The 20,898-nt window shown below is 38.6% G+C and overlaps 1 protein-coding gene across 17 annotated transcripts in view; it reads left to right on the forward strand.

The window, feature by feature from the left end:
- Positions 1–20,898, forward strand: part of GTF2I (general transcription factor IIi) — an 82,817-nt gene that overhangs the window by 5,230 nt on the left and 56,689 nt on the right. For all 17 annotated transcript variants that reach the window (XM_086374609.1, XM_086374608.1, XM_086374610.1 and 14 more), the window contains 3 exons: positions 13,830–13,933; positions 17,238–17,376; positions 20,152–20,286. In XM_086374609.1, coding sequence (XP_086230735.1) covers positions 13,835–13,933; positions 17,238–17,376; positions 20,152–20,286 — 373 coding nt within the window. In that variant the 5' untranslated portion in view covers positions 13,830–13,834. The remainder of the gene's footprint in view (positions 1–13,829; positions 13,934–17,237; positions 17,377–20,151; positions 20,287–20,898) is intronic.

Below are 20,898 nucleotides of genomic sequence, written 5' to 3' on the forward strand. Positions count from 1 at the left end.
TGTTTTCACTAGAAACTGACAGTTAAATGATACCTGAGAAAACTGCTTATATCTTGTTCATTATTAAGAATTTGATATATTTAGAAAAAGCTCTTAGTATTGACTATAACGTAAATGTGAACAGAGTTTTGTCTCAATTGAATTTTCAGACCAAAATATACTTAAAGAAAATGAGATAGTGGAACTGCACTAAAATTAAAAAGTATTCTTGGCCTCAGTCTTGAAACCACTTAGATTACTTTATTGAAATGATAATTTGACAAAGGGGAGGGTGACAGCATGTAAAATGCCCACTTTATAAGGAAGGAAAGTGCAAAGAGATTGACCCTAGTGCTGGGATTAGTTTGAAAAGTGCCTAAGGGGTTCAGGGAAATTGTTAGCTTCCCACTTTTCTCCTGTTCTTTTTCTTTTTTTCCATTTAAAGCATTTTTAAGCCTTTTAAATTCAGTGCCTTTAATTACAGTCACAGCATTCTATAACCATCACCACTGTTTCTAAAATCTTTCTCATTGCCCCAGATAGAAGGCCTTCTTCCCCGGAGTTCCTGGAAATCTCTTCATTTACTTTTATTCTCTGTGAATTTGCTTCTTGTAGATTGTCATGTAAGTGGAATCATGCAGTCCTGTCCTTTTGGGTCTGGCTGTTTTACTTGGAGTAATATTTTCAGGCTTCATCTGTGTTGTGTGTATCAGAACGTCATTGCTTTTTTAAAGTGGCTGAACAGTGCCGCATTGCGTGATACTCCACATTTTGTTTTCTGTTCATCTGTTGATGGACATTCAGATTGTTTCTACCTTTTGGGCATTACAGTGTTGCAACATGAACATTGCTGTACAAGTATTTTGAGTCTTCCCTGTTTTCAAGCTTTTTGTGTGTATGCTTAGTGGGATTGCTGGATCGTTGCCTTTTCATCGATTTCCTTGGGGCAGAATTTAGATGGATCTGAACAGATCTTTCAATAGCAGAGAAAACTGCTGAGAAATGAGTTTGTCCCTTTGTGAAGAATTTGTGTCGGCTATTTCCACCATGAAAACCTCGTTCTTTCGGATAGTTCCTGATAGTGATTTTTTAAAAAATGGTGGTAAAATAGACATAGGACAAAGCAGTGTTAAGTGCAGTTTGTGCAGTCACCGGGTTGAGCAGCCATCATCAAGTCCAGCTCCAGGACTTTTTCATCTTCCTAAACTGAAGTTGCCCATTAACCCATTCCCTCTTCCTTGCAGCCCCTGCACTCACCGTTTTACTTTCTGTCTCTAGGGATTTGACTGATTTGTTTTACTTGGCTTTGCTGCACAGATCTTAGTTTGCTGTGTGGAATCTTAGTTCCCCACTAGGAATCAAACCCAGGCCCGCCACTGCAGTGGAAGCGCAGAGTCTGGACAAGTCCCCATATCTGTGTATTTTAGGAATAAGTGATTTAATTAAATTTAAAATTAAGTGCTTATTCAGTTTATTGAATGCTTATGTTTAGCACTCTGTCAGGTACTTGACAGATTCTGATAGGAACCTTGTGAGTTAAGTTCACGTATTTATTGTCATTTCCAGACTAGGAGATTTGGGATTAAAGAATCCCACAGCCAGCCATATCTAATATTGGAGCTAGGCCTTTAATTCAGAATTTTGGCCTCATTCCAAAGCTGCCGTTCATAATTGCTTGGCTCTGTTGCCTGCTTTCTGTGGACAATACATTAAAAAGAGAAAAGATGGAGCTTTTACGCCACTTACTTGATTTTCATTTCCTCCTCCAATTCATACAAAGTTAGAAAAAAACAAGTGAGCCAGTTTAACAAGTAAACCAAATGTTTTTTAAACTTGACGTAAAGTAAAAGGAGTACATTCTTTGTATATTGGTAGAGAAAGCTGCTCCTTTTAAAAAACTCTGGACTATCAGTATAAAAGTATACTTTATACATGTGTGAAAAATTTCAAACTAGTGCTAAGAAAAGTTGTGGATTTTCCTGAATAGTTGATAAGGTGTGTGTTTGTTTTGCAAAGACAGTGTTCTGGATACTGTGAAACTCAGTATTGAACTTGTAATCCACTATTGGGAAAGATCCACTTTCCCTGACTTCTTTTAATTATTTTATCATTCTTTCCTTCACCTGTTTTTTTTTTTTTTTCTAGTTTTTATTATTTTACTTATTTGACTCCATCATGAGGCCTGTAGGATCTTAGTTCCCTGAGCAGGGATCAAACTCAGACCTGCTTGGAGCCTTTAACAACTGGACCACCTGGGAAGTCCCCTGGCTTTTCTGTTTTTAAATATTTATGTATTCATTTGGCTGCAAAGGGTCTTAGTTGCAGTGTGTGGGCTTAGTTGCTCCAGTATGTGGGATCTTAGTTCTCTGACCAGGGCTTGAACCCATGTCCCCTGCGTAGAAAGGTGGGTTCTTAACCACTGGACCATCTGAGAAGTCCCCTCTGGCTTTTTAAAAAAGAAAAAAAGTTGACTATTTTTGTTAGCTGTCTCAACAGTTTTTTGGAAATAGGGTGGAGAGGGTATAATGTTTTAAGTATGAAAGTAAACACTTGGAGATCATTTCAAATCCTAACCTTTGCAATGTATTTTGTTTTGTCTTGAGAGATTGCTTGATGTTTACTGATAAAATTACAAACTTTATTTCCGCAGAAATTAATAATTTACACTAGTGGTAAAGAACCTGCCTGCCGATGAAGGAGACAAGAGATTTGAGTTCCATCTGTGGGTCGGGAAGATCCCCTGGAGGAGGAAATGGCAACCCACTCCAGTATTCTTACCTGGAAAATCCCATGGATAGAGGAGCCTGGCAGGCTACAGTCCATAGGGTCGCAGAGTCGGACACAACCAAAGCAACTTAACACATCTTAAAATGTAAGCGTAGCCTACTATAAAAACTTAAAAGCCTTGACTTAAAAATCAGCCTTGGTCCATCTTGAATTAACCAGTGTGTCATGAGTGCTGACTGCAGAACTGGATGGAGGACCTTGTCTCAAACCCAAACACAGTACCGTTGAAACTGAAAGACCCTGATACACCATTTGATTGATACATAGTCTGTAGAAGTTTCTTCTGACAGTCTTTAGATAAAGTTGTGTGTGTATTTATACTTTTGACATGAAATTCTAATCGCTCCTTCCTTAAAATGCAAGAAGCCAAAAAAAAAAAAAATCCAATTTTATTTAGCTGATGGGGACAAATTCTAATCAGTAATCACAGTGTAACATCCTTCACTTTCCCAGTTTTAATACTCCACTTGTGACTGCAAAAGCAAAAAAGTTAGAACCCCTTTGAAGTCAGGCAAAAGTAGGAGGAATTTTAATTAGTGGCTGTGTTTTAATTAATATACATGAAATATTTTAAAAATTATTTTGAAACACTTTAAACAAAATAATTATAAGAAGAGCAAACAAACAAAAATTTCCCACATACCCTTCATCCTGCAAGCCCATTCATGTTTTGGCAAACACCACTCATTGTATGTAGCAAAGGGCCTAGTCCAGCAGCACACTGAGCTCTCTGTCCAGGGATTGAACTGTGGCCTCGGCAGTAAAAGCTCAGAGTCCTAACCACTGAACCACTAGGGAATCCCCAGTATCACACTTTGCATCCAGTTGTCCCATCTCTATAATATACTTCACTGTAGAGCGGTTCCTCTGTCTTTGATGTTCATGCCCTTGACCTTTTTGAAGGTTACAGAGCAGTCATTTCATAAAATGACTCTCAGCTCTGCTTTGTCCAGTGCCTTTTGGACAGGAACATCACAGTGTTCTTGTGTTTTGTTGGCTGGGCATGATGTTATTTGTCCCGTGACTGGAGTTACTTTGAACACTTGGTTAAGATGGTGGATGATGTATGCTATATTTTCCTTTGCCTAGTAAGTGTTTTGTGAGGCAGTACTTAGGGATAATGAAAATATCTCTTGTCTTTTTAGCATTGTGGAATGCTGGGAATTTTAAAAATTTAGGCTGAGAATTTTAAACTTTTTTAGGGATGACATTTAGTGCTTGAACCTAAAAACCTCATGTAGAGGAGTTAACCTAAGTCCTTGAAAACAATGAAATTTAAATATTGTGGGTAGTGGAATTTGAAAAATGTTAAAAATTGGGTTACAGTGTATAGTGTAGTTTAAAAGAACTTGGGAATTAAGAACAGATATGGATGAGAGTCTAGTAATATAATAATTCTGTGATTGTGGGCAATTTATTTTCGAAGTATCAACTAGTCTTATGTTAGAAAAGGTCTGCTTTGTAAAATGTGTCTGGCAGCTGTCACAATAAACATGTCAAGATACTAAGTTACCTTCTTGAGATCTTTCAGAAGTTAAACTAATGGAGTCAATGAATAACTATAAATACATTTTCTTTAGAAACTGCTCCGTGGACATAATTAGAACAAATGGTTCGTGCATGCTCAGTCACGTCCGACTCTTGGTGACCCCATGGACTGTAGCCCGCCAAGCTCCTCTGTCCATGGGGTTTCTCAGGCAAGAATATTTGGAGTGGGTTGCCATTTCCTCCTCCAGGGATCTTCTGGACCCAGGGATCGAACCTGCGTCTCCTGCATTGCCAGGTTGATTCTTTACTGCTGAGCCACCTGGGAAGACCAGAACAAATGGTACTATGCTGAAAAAAATTTAAGATATTTATAAAATCTTTGTTCACAACCCAAAGTGATTTCACTAAATGTATACTGACGTTTTAGGGATGAGTAAGTTTTCTCTCCTAAAAAAAACTTTAGCTTTTAGGATATTGTAGCTAGAACACAGAGCTATTAAATACAAGTTTCAGAGGTAGAAATTTTTAGGCAGCCTAATAGATTGCCAATATGTAATATTACATGATAACCTATACTAATTTTAATGGAACTGAATCTTATTTAGGATAAAATCAGCTGATTCAGCTATTAGGTCCTTGCCTTTTATTTTAGGCACCATCTTAAGACAAAATAGTATCTTAGATGATGAATTTTAGCCTTTTCTTAGTTCTCTTCATTAAAAAAAATACTTTTATAAAATCAGCATTTTATAAAAGTTTGAAATTCCATTTTACTGTTCTTAGAATTAAGTGATACTGAAAGTTATTTTATACTTCTCGCTGAAGATGAGTGTAGTTAAGATTGTAATGATGCCTTCAGTCACAATTTTGTTGAAATTTGGCTTTTGTGGCTCTTAGTAAAATTAAATGAATTGGTAAATTAGAGTTTTAGCTAACCTTATAAACAAAAAAAACCCTGAAACTAGATCTCAAATAATGGAGACAACTAAAAAGATGTGTGTCTGTGTGTTAGTCACTCAGTTGTGTCTGACACTTTGTGACCCTGTGGATTGTAGCCCGCCAGGCTTCTCTGTCCATGGAATTCTCCAGGCAAGAATACTGGAGTGGGTTGCTGTGCCTCCTCCAGGGGATCTTCCCAAGCTAGGGGTCGAACGCACTGCAGGCAGATTCTGAGCCACCAGGGAAGCCCAAGAATACTGGAGTGGGTAGCTTATCCCTTCTCCAGGGGAATCTTCCTGACCCAGGAACAAACTGGGGTGTCTGCATTGCAGGCAGATTCTTTACCAGCTGAAGCTACCAAACAACAACCAGAAAAAACCACGGAAGAGATAGCTCATCTTAAATACTGGTCCAGTGGAAGCAACCACAGCACAGGAAAGCCATGCTGCATTTTGTTGGAGTGCAGGTCGAAAAATTAAGTTTCAGTGGAAGATTTTCCTGATTAATTAAAGTATTCCCCCCTTCTTTGTTTTTAAACTCTTAAGCCTGTTTAATTGCAGACTTGAATACCATATTATCTGTCCTAAATACTGTCTGTAGCCTTCCATGGCCAATATCCTAGGGGTAAGTATGTTAATTGATTTTTAATGTTTTCTCAGTTTTAATTGATCCAGGTATCTGTGGTTTAGTAATTATGGCTCTAGAAATAAAACACTGAGTTGGGAAACTTATTGATTTTTGTAGTCATAAAGTTCATTTCATCATACTTAACTAAATGTACAGTGTGGCTCTTAGTTGCTTATGATAAGTAAAAATAATAGAGAATTTAAACTGACTATAGAAAACTGAAAATGAAATTTTTGAGAAGAAAATATTGAACCTGGTGCCTGGCTGAGTTCAAATCCATTTCTTCCTAGTTGACCATGGATCTTGGTTTTTGGATTTTACTAAAATAAAGCATTGCTTAAACGACTCATGGCTGTTTGTCACTGTTAATGGTGATGTGTGCCTGACAGTGCCTGTCAGCAGAGTTTTGTGACGTAAAGTTACGCGTTCATCTAGACAATCGGTCTGCAAATCATTCGTATTTATTTCTTTGAACAATATTCTTTGTTTTTTCAGAAAGTGCTGTTGTATGTTCACATGTACCCTTCAGTGTCCCTCTGCTGCTGCTGCTAAGTCACCTCAGTCGTGTCCGACTCTTAGCGACCCCAGGGACTGCAGCCTACCAGGCTCCTCCTCCGTGGGATTTTCCAAGCAAGAGTACTGGAGTGGGGTGCCATCGCCTTCTTCTCTAGTATTTGCCTTTTGGACAAAAAGGATATTACACTTTTGCTTCAATTTGCTTCTAAGTGCCAGTTAATTTGCTGCCTTAGGAAGATTGCCTAGTAGTACAGTTCTAATCACCTTTTAACCTGCCTTTCTTGGGTTATTTTTATGCATAAAAGTTAGAATTTGGAGATACAATTCTGGTCCCTGGTTATAAAATTAGCTGTCTCTATGACTTTATCCAGACAGCTAATCTTGTTGGGTTGGGTTTCTCATTTCTAATATAATGGAACAAAGAGGTTGCACTAAAATATCTTGAATTTTCTTCTTGATCTAAGATTGTAAGCTTTAAGATTGAAATGGAAAAATGCTTGTTGAAAATAACTATAACATCACAAAAAAGAAATAAGACATAAATGTAATAAAAAAAAAAACAAGATCAGAGTTATGACCCCTCTCCCCCCACTGATTTAACAATCTGACCTGAACCTTAATTTGAAGCAGTTATTGCTTAATTTGAAATTTTAGTAATATTTAGAAATCAACACAATCAGAAATCTTAGAGTCTCGATTTTTTCATTAGAGTGATGATGGCCTATGTCAAAATGTTATAGAGCTCTGTTTGACTCACTATAAAATCTCTTTATTATTCTGCTGCTCAGCATTAATGGCACAGATCAATAAATTAAAATTGGAAGTGTGGTCCAATGAAAACTTTTCATGGGGGAAGTGGCCCAGTGGCCTTCGCTGGTGGCCCAGTGGTTAAGACCCCATGCTTCCATTGCAAGGGCTGTGGCTTCCATCCCTGCCTGGTTGGGGAACTGAGATACTGCAGGCTGTGCGGAGCAAGTGGCCATAAATAAATAAGTAGCAGGCACACTGGTTACAGCAAAAACAAACCATAAAAAACCCAAGCACTTACATGGAATTAATTATTGGCTTATTTTCAGGTAGAAGAGATCAGTGCAGTAAGGACACAGACAAACCTAATCCCTGAAAGAGATCCAACAAGAAACCCAAGAAGACTTTACAGAATGGCTGGAGTCCGTTTTCAGAAACATAAAAGAAGGCGTTGCTTCTTTTCAACAATAGCTGACAGGTTAAAAGATAAAAAGACGAAACAGCAACAGGCCAGTTAAGTTCAGTTTTGAAACTCATAAAGGAGAATTAAAATCAGATCAGGGAAACAAAAGATGAAGTTAAAAACATTTGTAGTTGAAGAAGTAAAGAAACTGAAAAAACGGGAAAGGAGGTGGAACGGACCCTGGTAGCCATGATTTTTGTGTCTGTGAGCACTTTTATCAACCCCTTTCTTGATGACAGTGTCCTGCTTTGCCTTTAAATAACTGCTTCCCTTCCCTTCCTGTTCCACGCAGTTCTGGCTGGACTGCCAATCACAGTGTATCCCAGGTAATCTTGTTCTTACTAGCCACTTAAGTGGGCTTGGGATGCAAATCCCCAGACCTTCTGTGCAGAGGGTAGCAAGAAGGTACAGGGATCACAGAATAGGTGTATGGTCAAACTTATATACGCATGGCTGTCATCTTCGTCTTAGGAAAAAACCCATCTTAAGGAGAAGTAAGGTCTGCGGGGAGCGAATAGAAGTCTAGTGATGTCCCTTGTGTTCCTTGACTGGCTTTGTATGGAGTCAGTGTCACCTTTAGGCTGAATAAAACAAGAAAATTTCCTTTGTTTACTTGTGGTGCTTTGAATTGGGTAACCTTGCAGTTTAATAATAGTTCTGGCTAATTCATAAATTGTTCTTGAAGATAAAAACTATTGTAAATTAGATGTGGTTCCCAGAGTTGGTGGGACTACTAAGAATGCTCTAGAATTATAAACCAAAACTTTTGTAAAACTACCAAAAAGTTGGTAGGAATTTTGAAGAGCTGTTATGAGAAAGCTAATATTAACGGGAAGATGGGGGACTTCCCTGGGGGACCCAGTGGTTAGGATGCCTCACTTCCACTTCAGGCGGCAAGGGTGTGATCCCTGGTCAGGAAACTTAAGGTCCCATAGCTGCACAGTGGCCCCCAAAAATTCTTTTTTAAGGGAACTAATAGTAGAAGTTGAAATCTCTTTTGCTCTGAGGGCATCTGCCAGTGTCACCATATGTACTTGAGTTTTGAGAACCTTGTGGGATGAAGAGGCTGAAACCAAAGCACAGAATCTGCAGAAAATTCAGGGGTCAGAGTCACCATTCCCCTCAATAACTGGCGACCCCTGATTGAATAAGACTGATTAAGACATAAGGCAGCTTGTATCCCTGTTTGTGGTCTGGGTTAACATATAGGGGATCCAAGGAAGGTGAATTCTTGGCTTATGGTGATCTCCCAGGCAGGAACTGTTCCCAGACACCAGGTCTCATGTTTAAAACAAGGTTTTGATGTAAAACGACCAGCATACAGTAGAAGACAGGTGTACATGGGAACAAGAACCATACATTGGAAGGTAGAACTGTGAGAAACATCAGAAATACAACTGCAAAGACTTGAGATTTTGAATTATCCTAGACTATGAAACAACTCCCACTACTATGTTTAAAGAAATATGTCAAGCTTGAAAATCTTTGGGGTGAAGAAAATTTTAAATGTGACATAGCAGCAAATAGAAAGTATATAAATGAAAATTACAAGCAAAAAACCTGGTGGGTAGTTTTAACAGAATAAGTACAAGTGAAGACAAAGATGAGTGAAATGGAAGATAAGTCAGAAGACCAGAGTCAGTTCAGGGAGGATAAATGAGAAACATACAGAAGAGAGTAAGAGATTTAAGGATTAAGATTCATTTAATCTGAGCTTCAGTGTGGGACAGGAGATAGAAAATGGGACAGAACCAGTACCTGAGGAAATAATGTGTGTGTGTGTGTTAGTCATTCAATTATATCCGACTCCAACCCCATGAACTGTAGTCTGCCAGGCTCCTCTGTCCATGGGATTCTCCAGGCAAGAATCCTGGAGTGGGTTGCCATTTCCTTCTCCAGGAGATCTTCCCAACCCTGGGATTGAACCTGGGTTTCCTGTATTGCAGGAGATCTTTACCATCTGAGCCACCAGGGAAGCCCCGAGGAAATAATAGCAGAGAATTTGCCACAATCAAAGGATGACAGTCCTTAGTCCAGATGCCCAGTGAATGATAAACGTACTGAATAAAAGGAAATCTGAACTCTGCACACTGCTCACATTCTGAATTGTTTGAGTGCATTTTTTCTTTCTTTGTGTTTAAAAAGATTAAAAGCCATCCACCATTTTTGTATTTACTCTTACAGGAGGACACAGTCGTTTTGGTCATTTCCCTTTTTGTTCCAGAGAACTCACTGTCCCATTTTAGTTACTTGAAATTTTTTTGTTTCATAGTCTCTTTATTTGGGAGACTTCTGAGTTTTGATATGACAGATCATATCCTGGGGATTTTTTGTTGTTGCTCATTTCTAGACACACAGACACAGACACACAAGAGAGACATGCAAACACAGCCTCCCTGTTTAACACACACACACGCACACACCCCTGTTTAAACCAGAAAGAGAGTGCCTATTTCCTTTTTGTGAGGTGCTCTACCCTTCAACGTTCTTTTTTTCCTAGGCTCCCTGGATACTCCCGATTTGCTCCTACTCTTCCTTTCTCCCAGGGTGGTTGTGAATATTTAAAAGATGACTAATAAAACATGATAGCTATATTTAATAAATGTTTATTTCTTTTTTGTCTATCTTGCTCTTATTTTAAACTGACTATGTAGGGTGAGAGGTGAAAAGACCCTTCCTGGGAGGTGAGTGAGTGGGTGTCTTTGATCAGAGAGGAGGCGGCGGAGGGCAGCCCACCGGGGTCTCGGAGCTGCTTGGTGGTCTGGGGCGCCCCAGCCTGGCTTTCCTGCTCCTGGCTCTGGGAGGGCCCGCCCATCAGGCCTCGTGCTCTGGAAGCTCGTGTCACCACCCGGCCTGGTGTATCCTCGCGCGGTCGCAGTGAATGCGGCGGTGCGATGACAGTTTCTTTCTCGCAAAGGGCGGAGGAGCGGACGCAGTTCCACGATCCGTGTTGACCAAGGGCTCTCAGGGAAGTGACCCAGATGCAGCCATTTCTAGAGAGCAGAAAGCCCCAGACAGAATCGGCCTTCCCCATGGAGCCCAACTGGACTCCGCTGCCTCCAGGGTTCTTCCCATCAAAGAGTACTGAGATGGTCCTGAGAAGTTCTGTTAATGAAGCGGGAGCTCTTGTCTCCTGTGACTTCCCCACAGGCTGTTAGAATGGCGATCCTCCCAGTTCTTAACACACTTTGAATGTGATGGATATCATAGCATATCTGTGGCAATTGAAGGTGAGAGGTGGAAGCAGCAATAGGCAGGAAATTGTTCTAATGTTATATTCTGGCTCTGAGGGTGACTATATGACCTTGAGAAATTATTGCAACATGAGAACACATCTTTTTTCTCTTGCTAGAGAATTAAAGGAAAAGTGAGATTATTCAGAAATGCTATGAACTTTCAGAAATGATAGTATTAATATATTCTAAATGAAAGTTATTATAGAAAAACAGTATGCCTTGTCCATTTTGATTTAAGTAAATTTAAATATAACTTTGGGCTTCCCAGGTGGCACAGTGGTAAAGAATCCACCTGCCAATACAGGAGGCACGAGAGACTCGTGTTTGATCCCTGGGTCAGGAAGATCCTCTGGAGAAGGAAATGGCAACCAACTCCAGTATTCTTGCCTGGAAACTTCCACAGAAAGAGGAGCTGGGTGGGCTACAGTCCATGGGGTCACAGAGTCAGACACAACTTAGCAACTGAATAACAACAATAGTTAAGAAATACCCAGGTGTCTTTAGTAAATTAATTTATATATATGTATTAGGGATTTCTTTGGAAGGAATGATGCTAAAGCTGAAACTCCAGTACTTTGGCCACCTCATGCGAGGAGTTGACTCATTGGAAAAGACTCTGATGCTGGGAGGGATTGGGGGCAGGAGGAGAAGGGGACGACAGAGGATGAGATGGCTGGATGGCATCACTGACTCGATGGACATGAGTCTGAGTGAACTCCGGGAGTTGGTGATGGACAGGGAGGCCTGGCGTGCTGTGATTCATGGGGTCGCAAAGAGTCGGACACGACTGAGTGACTGATCTGATCTGATCTGATTTGTTTTATAGAATTACTGTTGGTCCTTAATTTTTCAGTTATCCTCTCATGTTAATTTCATTTCATTATTTGGTCTCTTGCTAAAACCTAGAATTAACTGAATTGAAAAGGGATAGTTTTTTAATAGGCATCTAATTTGCATGCTATTTATAGGAAAACAATTCTTTTAGTATTAGAATTTTTTTGTTTATTTTTATGTACTTATTTTAAAAATTTATTTATTTTAATTAGAGGCTAATTACTTTACAGTATTGTATTGGTTTTGCCATACATCAACATGAATTTGCCATGGGTGTACATGTGTTCCCAATCCTGAACCCCCCCTCCCACCTCCCTCCCCATACCATCCCTCTGGGTCATCCCAGTGCACCAAGCATCCTGAATCCTGCATCAAATCTGGACTGGCGATTACTATTAGAATTTTTAAAAATTTGCTTTAGATTTTGGCTTCTTAGAATGTCTTTATATGATGTATGTTTGCCTTTTAAAATTTTTATTATATATATTAATATTAAAATTTACCATTTTAATGGTTTAAAATTCCCCTGGCATTAGTTACATTCTCAGTGTTGTGGGACCACCATTACTATCTATCTCCAGAACTTTTTCGTTGTCCCAAACTTAAACTCTGTATGTATTGAATAATAACTTCTCAGTGCTCCCTTTTTCTAGTCCCTGGGAACTAGCATTCTACTTCCTGTCTCTTAGTCTGGTAGGTAATCTCTTTTGAGTGGATCACACATTTGTCCTTTTGTGTCTGGATTATTTCACTTAGAATAATAATATTTTTAAGGTTCATCTCGATTACAGCATGTATCAGAACTTCATACCTTTTTAAGGCTGAATTACATTCCATTATATGGATGTATGATATTTTGTTCATTCATCTGATGGTGGACCTTGGGGTTCCACCTTTTGGCTCTTGTGAATAATGCTGCTGTGAACATGAGTGTGCAAATACCTGTTCACATCCCTGCTTTCAGTTCTCTTGAGTATATACCCAGAAGTGGAATTGCTGCATCATGGTAATTCCGGGTAATTTTTTAGAGGAATACCAAACTGTTTTCCACAATGGATGCACCATTTTACACTCCTGATAGCACAGGGGTTCCTGTTTTTCCACATCCTTGCTAACACTTCCTATTGAATGGTTTATGTGTTGGGTTTTTATAGTGCTTGAAATTCAGCTGAGCCTCTCTGCTGATACTAAAGTTTTCTAGAGAGAAAGTGTTACAAAGGAATCGTAGACGTTATTTGTCCTGCAGCCTGTTTCCTTCTTAGTGAAAAGTGAAAATGAAGTCGCATCCGACTCTTTGCGACCCCTTGGACTGTAGCCCACCAGGCTCCTCTGCCCATGGGATTCTCCAGGCAAGAATACTGGAGTGTGTTGCCATTTCCTTCTCCAGGGGATCTTCCCGACCCAGGGATCGAACCCAGGTCTCCCGCATTGCAGGCAGACGCTTTAACCTCTGAGCCACCAGAGAAGCCCAAAAGAAAGAAATCCCGTGCCCCACCCTGTCTGCTTCATCCACTTTTCTGTAATCAGGGCCCTCAGGAGAAAGGGAGGTGATGTGTGTGTTGAACTGTGATAAACTGCCTGGATTGTGAAGTGCACTACCTCTTTCTGTCACTGGGAAACTAGTTCTGGGTGACATCTAAATTTATTTTGGAAGGTGATGCTGACCTAATTTTATGGAAATAAAACTAGATGAAAAATTAGGGGATAGGTTCTGTATCTTATAGGATAATAGGAGTTTGGGGCAAATAGAATACTTTTTTTTAAAAATAAATTTTATTATAGTTTTTGGCTGCATTTTGTGGCATGCAGAATCTTAATTCCCCAAGAAGGGGTGAAACCCACACCCCCTGCATTGGAAGATGGGGTCTTAGCTGCTAGACCACCAGGCAAGTCCTTAGAATACTTGGTTTTTGAGTCTCCTACTTTTTCTCTATTGCAAGAAAACTGTGGCTCAGATGGTAAAGCATCTGCATACAATGCGAGAGACCCAGGTTCAATCCCGGGATCAGGAAGATCCTCTGGATCTTGCCTGGAAAATCCCATGGATGGAGGAGCCTGGTAGGCTACAGTCCATGGGGTCCCAAAGAGTCGGACACGACTTCTCGTTCTCGTTTGTTCTTAGGCAACTCATGGAGGACCCCTCCAGCTCTAAACATATGTTGAGCAGGACACTGAGTTTCTAGCACTCACTCCTTAATGCTTCTCTTTCCCAGGGATCATGGCCCAAGTAGCAGTGTCTACCCTGCCTGTCGAAGACGAGGAGTCCTCAGAGAGCAGGATGGTGGTGACGTTCCTCATGTCTGCTCTTGAGTCCATGGTGAGATGGCTCTGCACTTGTGTAAAGTTTCCAGTTGGGTAACATTGGGCTTGTGAAAATTCGATTGATTGGTTTTTGGAAAACATACACTTTGTCTTTTTTTTTTTTAGTATATACAGATTTTTTGCTTGAATAATAGTTAATGGGATTTAAGCTTTTCAAATCAAATATTACTGCATACCATGTTTCACAATGTTGTTAACTTACCTGAATGTGCAATTTTTTACATTTAATTTCAATTTTCTACCTCCTAATATCTTAGGCAATCCCTTGTTTTGCAAGCCTTAACTTTGAATTTGAGTGTGATATTTGAAGTTAGTCTGAGTGAGTTTGTATATTGTAGTGTGTTGCTGGTGTCTTACTGTATTGGTGTAAAGAACATTACCACAATTTGGGGCCTTAAGAGCATATTCACTATTTTACATCTATTCTTTATTATATTGTGCTTTGCATTCACAATTTTCTGAATTCGGTGGCCTTTACCAAATATGTAGTGTAACTTTATTAAAAAAAAAACTTATTTACACATAATTGCAAAATAATTATTTTGTTGCATTCCTATATTACTATCATAGTACTATAGTTTGCTTATCATGTTTTTATGAATATGTATGAGTTCATAGATTTAAAAACTATTAGACTTAGGTATTTTCTGACACAGTGAAATTATATATTCTAAGCAGGAGGAGGTAGTGTATTTACTGTCTTTAAATATTATATATATATAATATTTTATATATATATATTATATATATATATATAATTTATATTATATATATAGCAGAATACTAGTGGAATCTCCTATTTTTCCATTAGGGCATTTTCCCCCTTCTTTCTACTACATAAGAATTAAAAAAATTATCTCCTTCAAGAAAGCAATTTTAGAGTGATTAGTGACCATCTATACTATTTCTCTCTGAATGTCACTTATTTCTCGCTTTTGGTCTTAAAATCAGTCAACATTTGTGGCTGTCATGTTAAATAATTTAGAGATTAAATCTACTCTGTTGATATTAAGTCATTTTCTTTAATACTAATCTTTACGTAGGATGACATAATGTTGCGTAGGACCCAGTCTCTTCCTCAGGCTGTCTTCACAGTTTCCTCACCTTTGGCAGTGTTTATTTCCTCCTCACCAGCAGGAGTGAAAGTCTCTCCTGTTCCCAGTTGTGTACTGTGAAGTATGGTAGGTTATAGGTTGGCTTCATCCCTCTTCCTTTGGCCTATAGGTTTCTTTGATCTAAATCCTTAGACAGTACGTGAATCTTGCTTTGCTGTTTCATAAACGCTGCGTTTGGTGACAGGGTTGTCCAACTAAGAATGGATAGTGAAGCAAGAATGCACCCTCATTTATCACAAGGTACGTAAATAATAGTTCCTTACAGGTGAGCAGCCAGGGTCCATCTCACAGAAATGTAATATAATACAACCTCAGTACAGCAGTGTTCGTCATGCTGAGAAGATTGTTGGCTCACCTCAAGGTCACAGTTTCTCTGCTGTGGCTTTATCACAGCTCAGAAGCTTTCTGATCATGAAAGTAGGTATAAGATGATTTATTCCAGATACCATTTTAAAGCGATATTATGCAAGTAGTTCCCATTTAAGAAATTAGAGGGTGGTAATGGTACAAATCAAAAACAGCCAGAGGAAGCTTTAGTTTTCAACAAGTGATACTGAGAACATAGGCTATTTGGGGGAAGAAAGTCTTTATCGTGTGTTAAGTTAAATTCTAGATGAGTAAAAATTTAAAAATAGTCATGTTAAGATGAAAAAACCAGGAGAAAATGTATGTAAATATGTATTTAGTTCCATAAGCTTTTCTATGCCTAGTATTAGTGAGGCACCCTTATGCATCAATAGAGAAACACTAACATAGCATGAAAGGTAAGCTGATTCACAGAAAACTGTCTCAAGGTCCATATTCTTCAATACCCTTTGATTTGTATGCTAATCATTGGATTAGTGGGGGTTTTTTGTTTTGTGTTTGTTTTTTTTGCCAGGCCTTGTGGCTTGTGGGATAAGTCCCCAGCCAGGAATTGAACCTGAGCCCTAGCAGTGAGAGTACCGCATCCTAACCACTGGCATGCCAGGGAGTTCCCTGGATTATTGATTATACTAAAGTATAATAATGGTTTATACTTTTAAAAATGGTTCTGGGAAAGTTGCACAGTAATGTTTGCTAGGATACTGAGAGTTAGCCCTTCTAGAAGTACAGATGGGAGTGTCAACTGATGACCCTTCTTAGAAAGCAATTTTCAGTAGGTTTTGAGGACCTTAAAAGTTTTTACTTTGAGAATTTTTGGACTGTGGTTTCATGTCTCTGACTGTCTTTTAAGAAAGTCAGTCAATGGGACGACCCAGAGGGATGGTATGGGGAGGGAGGAGGGAGGAGGGTTCAGGATGGGGAGCACATGTATACCTGTGATGGATTCATTTTGATATTTGGCAAAACTAATACAATTATGTAAAGTTTAAAAATAAAATAAAATTAAAAAAAAAAAAAGAAAGTCAGTCAAGATACACATAACTATTTTGTTCCCAGATGATTTTTTCAGTGTTGTGTTTCAGAATGATAATTGGAGTCAGCAGCATTTTCTATAAAGGTTGCACTAAATGAATTATTGTTTATCCACGAAATGGAAGGCTGTATACTCTTTTGTGAAGATTTTAAAGAATATTTCGTCTCTTAGGAATGTACTCAGTAGAAGTGTACCTTTCTGAATGGGTTTCCAGTGGAGATACTTGTGGAGGGGGGCATTTGTGATGGAAGCTGTAGTGTGGCTCCTGGGCCCCTCTCCCCTGCAGGACTGCTGGCTTCTCTGTGTCAGAGCCTCCCTTGCCCAGGGTCTCCCCTTCCCTTGGGGGAGGCCGGACCCAGCTCCCGAGTGCCTGCCGCGCCTCTGCAGCAGCTGTCCATTCTTGCTCTGCAGAACCCTGCTGCCCCTCACCTCACAAGGTGGTTGTCACTGGGAGTGCTTGCCAGCAAGCCTGTGTGCACATCTGAGTCTATCTCTTGGGTTTTTGACCTATAACACGTTACAAAGGATTTCTGCCCTTTTTTCATAAAAATTCTGTGAATCCTTAAAAATCAAGGTTGTAAACAATTTAGAAATAGCGGTCTCTTTAAAAAAAATGGGAACTCTCTTCTAGATATGATAACTTAAGGCCAGAAACTAGAAACTTTATCTTATTCCAGATGAGGCATTAAGGCTGGTCATGTGATAAGATTTTTTTATTCATCCAGCTGAAAGAGTGCTTTTAAACGTCTGTGTGTAACATAAGATTTACTATTTGTGTATTTTAGTGTAAAGAACTGGCCAAGTCCAAGGCGGAAGTAGCGTGCATCGCAGTGTATGAGACAGACGTGTTTGTTGTTGGAACCGAGAGAGGACGTGCTTTTGTCAACACTAGAAAGGACTTTCAGAAAGATTTTGTAAAATACTGTAAGTATTGTATTTTTATCTTCTATATTCCATAAATGTTTATGGAGAACTCATTGTTTTCGCTTCTAAAGCTGATTGAGATTTATACCCAAAAAAGACTTTTCTGAAGTCCGTGGTGACATTTCAGAATGCTCAGAGGCAATCACTGACATGGTAACATATAAGGGGAAGTACTGAAGAGCTTAAGAAAAATAGGCACTGTTTATTGTACTGTGCTCCTTGCTTGACTCTGGCTTAGTGAAACACCTTAGAAGATAGAGAAATATCAGTGATTAAAATTTCTTAATTCAGATAAGAAAGTCTTGTCTCTGATAGATGTTTGATGTATTGGGGAAAAAAAAAGTTTTCCTCTGCATTAAGTTTGAGTAAGCATGAAGAAAGTTCCACAGGTCTTCCTCACCCCTCAATGGAGTCATGTTATCCTCTGTTCTCAGTGAGATTTGTGATCCTCCAGTCAGAAGCTCATCGGGTAATGTGTTTATTTGATATTGGAACAAACGCATTAGAGAAATTTACTGTAGGGTGTTAAAACCTAGACCCTCCCGCAGAATGACAGTGTTCATATCTGTGTTTAACCTAACACTGTCCATAGCTTTTATCTTTAAGATCCAAACTTAGATTTCCATTATCAAGTCAGATCCAATTCGTGACACATTAAGGCAGATAATGGTTGAATAAAAGTTCATTCTTAAGTCATTAATTTCAATTCTCAATTACGTTTTTTAAGAAACATCTCTCCCCTCTACTGTACCTGCCTCCCCCGCACCCATTATCTTTTAAGCTTCATGGTAGTAATCTGTTTAAATTTTTTCCCTCATTATTTCTTACCATTTTGAGAGTTTTTAAGACTCTGATTATGTTTGTATATTTGAATTTGTACTAATAATGTTGCTTTGATTATGTGTGTGTCAGTTGCCATCTGTCCCATGAATACTGTAATCCCACTGGCAGCTGTGTGTACATCCCTGTTCCCTATATGCTTTGCTAATGGGCTTCTTCAGTGGTTAGAACTAAGCATTAGGGGAATTGTCCTCAGTTGCAAATTATAGTCCCTGCCTGTTAGTATTCATACTTTTTTTATTACCAAAACGTTGATGCCACAGAGAATAATCTTTTGGTATATAATGCTTAAGTACCTAATACTCGTTTCCTATAAACTGTTCTGCAGATAAGATCAATTGTCTTCTGAAACCAAATCAGTGGGTTTATGAGTCAGTTTAGAAATTCTTAGAAGAGAATTCTAAGCTCTTTTCCAGGGTTTTGAAAGGCAGTATCCTATGGAAATAAAATAATGTGAATCACTTAGATGTATTAGAAAAATTAAAATTTTTCTAATAAAAAGTAAGGAGAAAATGCATCATTTGTTTTAGTGGATATATTTTAACCTGACATCTGAAACATTATCATTCAACATATATAATCAGTATAAAAATTATTTTTTTGTTCACCTGTCCAAATTCTTTATTAAAGCAACAACCAAAATACAGGATGGCTCGTGGGTTTTTTTTGTTTTTTTGTTTTTTTTGCTTTTTTGCCTCTGTATCAACTTACATATTAATCATTTGTTTATACTTTTAAATTATTTTTAAAAGGTGAATATTTATAGCTCACAAATCAACAGAGTGACATTTCCACCCAGATATATTTTTCCATCTTATTTCCTGGTTTTAACAAGGGACATCCAGAACCAGGGGCACAGCACATCAAACTTCAGTGCCATCACCTTCTATGAGCAGCACTAGGTCATCCGAGAGATACATTAAAGGTTTACATTTTTCATTAAATAAAAATAATTTATGCCAGAATATTCTTAGACCTATTTGCTTTCTGTTTTTACATTCTCTGTGAGCTTCAATTTTGATGGTGGCATTCTGAGAATTAGACCCCTTACAAATGAAATCTCTAAAAAAAAAATCTCAATTAAAGGTCATTATCACTATCATATGATATTTTCTTGTATAACAGACACTCAGTCCTTCAGAAAGCATACTAAGCAATTCTGTTTTATTCGATTTTCTCCCCCACCACTAATTTGTTTAATACAAATCTTGTTATGCACTGTAGAAACCCTATAAGTCATTAGGAAGATGAACTTTGTTATCTCCTAGAGGATTTTAAAATGAATAGGTGAATGTAAAAATGTCTAGTACCTTGAAGGATGGGTGGTGATTTAGTTGCTAAGTTGAGTCTGACTCTTTATAATCCCATGGACTGTAGCTTGCCAGGCTCCTCTCTCCACGGGATTTCCCAGACAAGAATACTGGAGTGGGTTGCCATTTCCTTCTTCAAAAAAATTATTAATGGGGTATTTTGCATACAATTTTTGGTACTAAATCTTTGAAATCCAGGCTATATTGTAAATTTACAACACATCTTAATTTGCACTGTGTACATTTCAAGTGCTAAGTAGCCACACGTCAAGTGTCTATAGAGCCTTTTGTGTTAGACTTGGCAACAAGAAAGATTTTGTGGTGATAATCTTCCCGTATTAAATGTGTAGTTACTCTAAGGTATCTTTTCATTTTAAAATTACTAGTACCTAATTTTTACTTGGTAGAATTGTCACCTGTAGCTGCTCTTGTTTCAGAGATGATCTCTGTTTCTTATAATCTCCATTCAAGTCATTTGTCTTTTAGGTTCTTATTTTTAAAGTTCCTCCTCCTCTCTTTCCTTTCTGTCAAATCATAAGTGTTAGCATTTGGAAAAAATATTCTTAGCAAAAACCAAATATTAAGATAATGGATATGGACCTTTTATAGCATTAATATTTTACAGGTGTTGAAGAAGAAGAAAAGGCTGCAGAGATGCATAAAATGAAATCTACAGCGCAGGCAAATCGGATGAGTGTCGATGCTGTGGAGATAGAAACACTCAGAAAAACAGTTGAGGACTATTTCTGCTTTTGCTATGGTAGGGTTATACACTTGAATTGTCTAAAAAAATATGTTATATAGTTGACTTTTCTAAAGGGCAGATTAAGCAACTGACTTAACAATCATGAAACACGCTTTCACAATTGAATGAGTTGATTACCAGATATTGGGTTAACATTATGAATGACCTTTCTTTAGCCGTTAGAGTTGGTTTTTTTTTGTTTTTTAATGTAGTTTTAGGTTCACAGCAAAATTAAAGGGGACGGTGCAGAGATTCCCTGTCTGCCCCTTGCCTCTTCTACAGATGCTTAACTTCACCACTATCCGCATCCCCCACCAGAGAACCTGCAGTGACACAGCATAGTGACCTGAAGAGTCCTGTTTATTTTTGACAAGTGTGCTGATCTCAACAAGTCCCTGGGAAAAAAGCAGCTTTTGTTAGTCTAGTTATGCAATAAACAGCTCTTTTTAGGGAAAGAGGAAAGAGGGAGAGGATAAAGGTTATGCTGTGAACTTGTAGATAAGACTCAACTCTGGGGACTGGAGTTTCCAGCATGTGTGGGTCCCCAGTCTGATACCCACAGACAGCCGAGAGGATACGTTCGTTTGTGAATGTAGGGTTTATCTAAGTTTTCAATGAGAATATTAG

The sequence above is a fragment of the Bos grunniens genome, chromosome 25 (genome assembly GCF_055505025.1).
Source record: "Bos grunniens cultivar Pamir isolate PY7600 chromosome 25, Bosgru_T2T1.0, whole genome shotgun sequence".
In the NCBI taxonomy this organism is placed as follows: domain Eukaryota; kingdom Metazoa; phylum Chordata; class Mammalia; order Artiodactyla; family Bovidae; genus Bos; species Bos grunniens.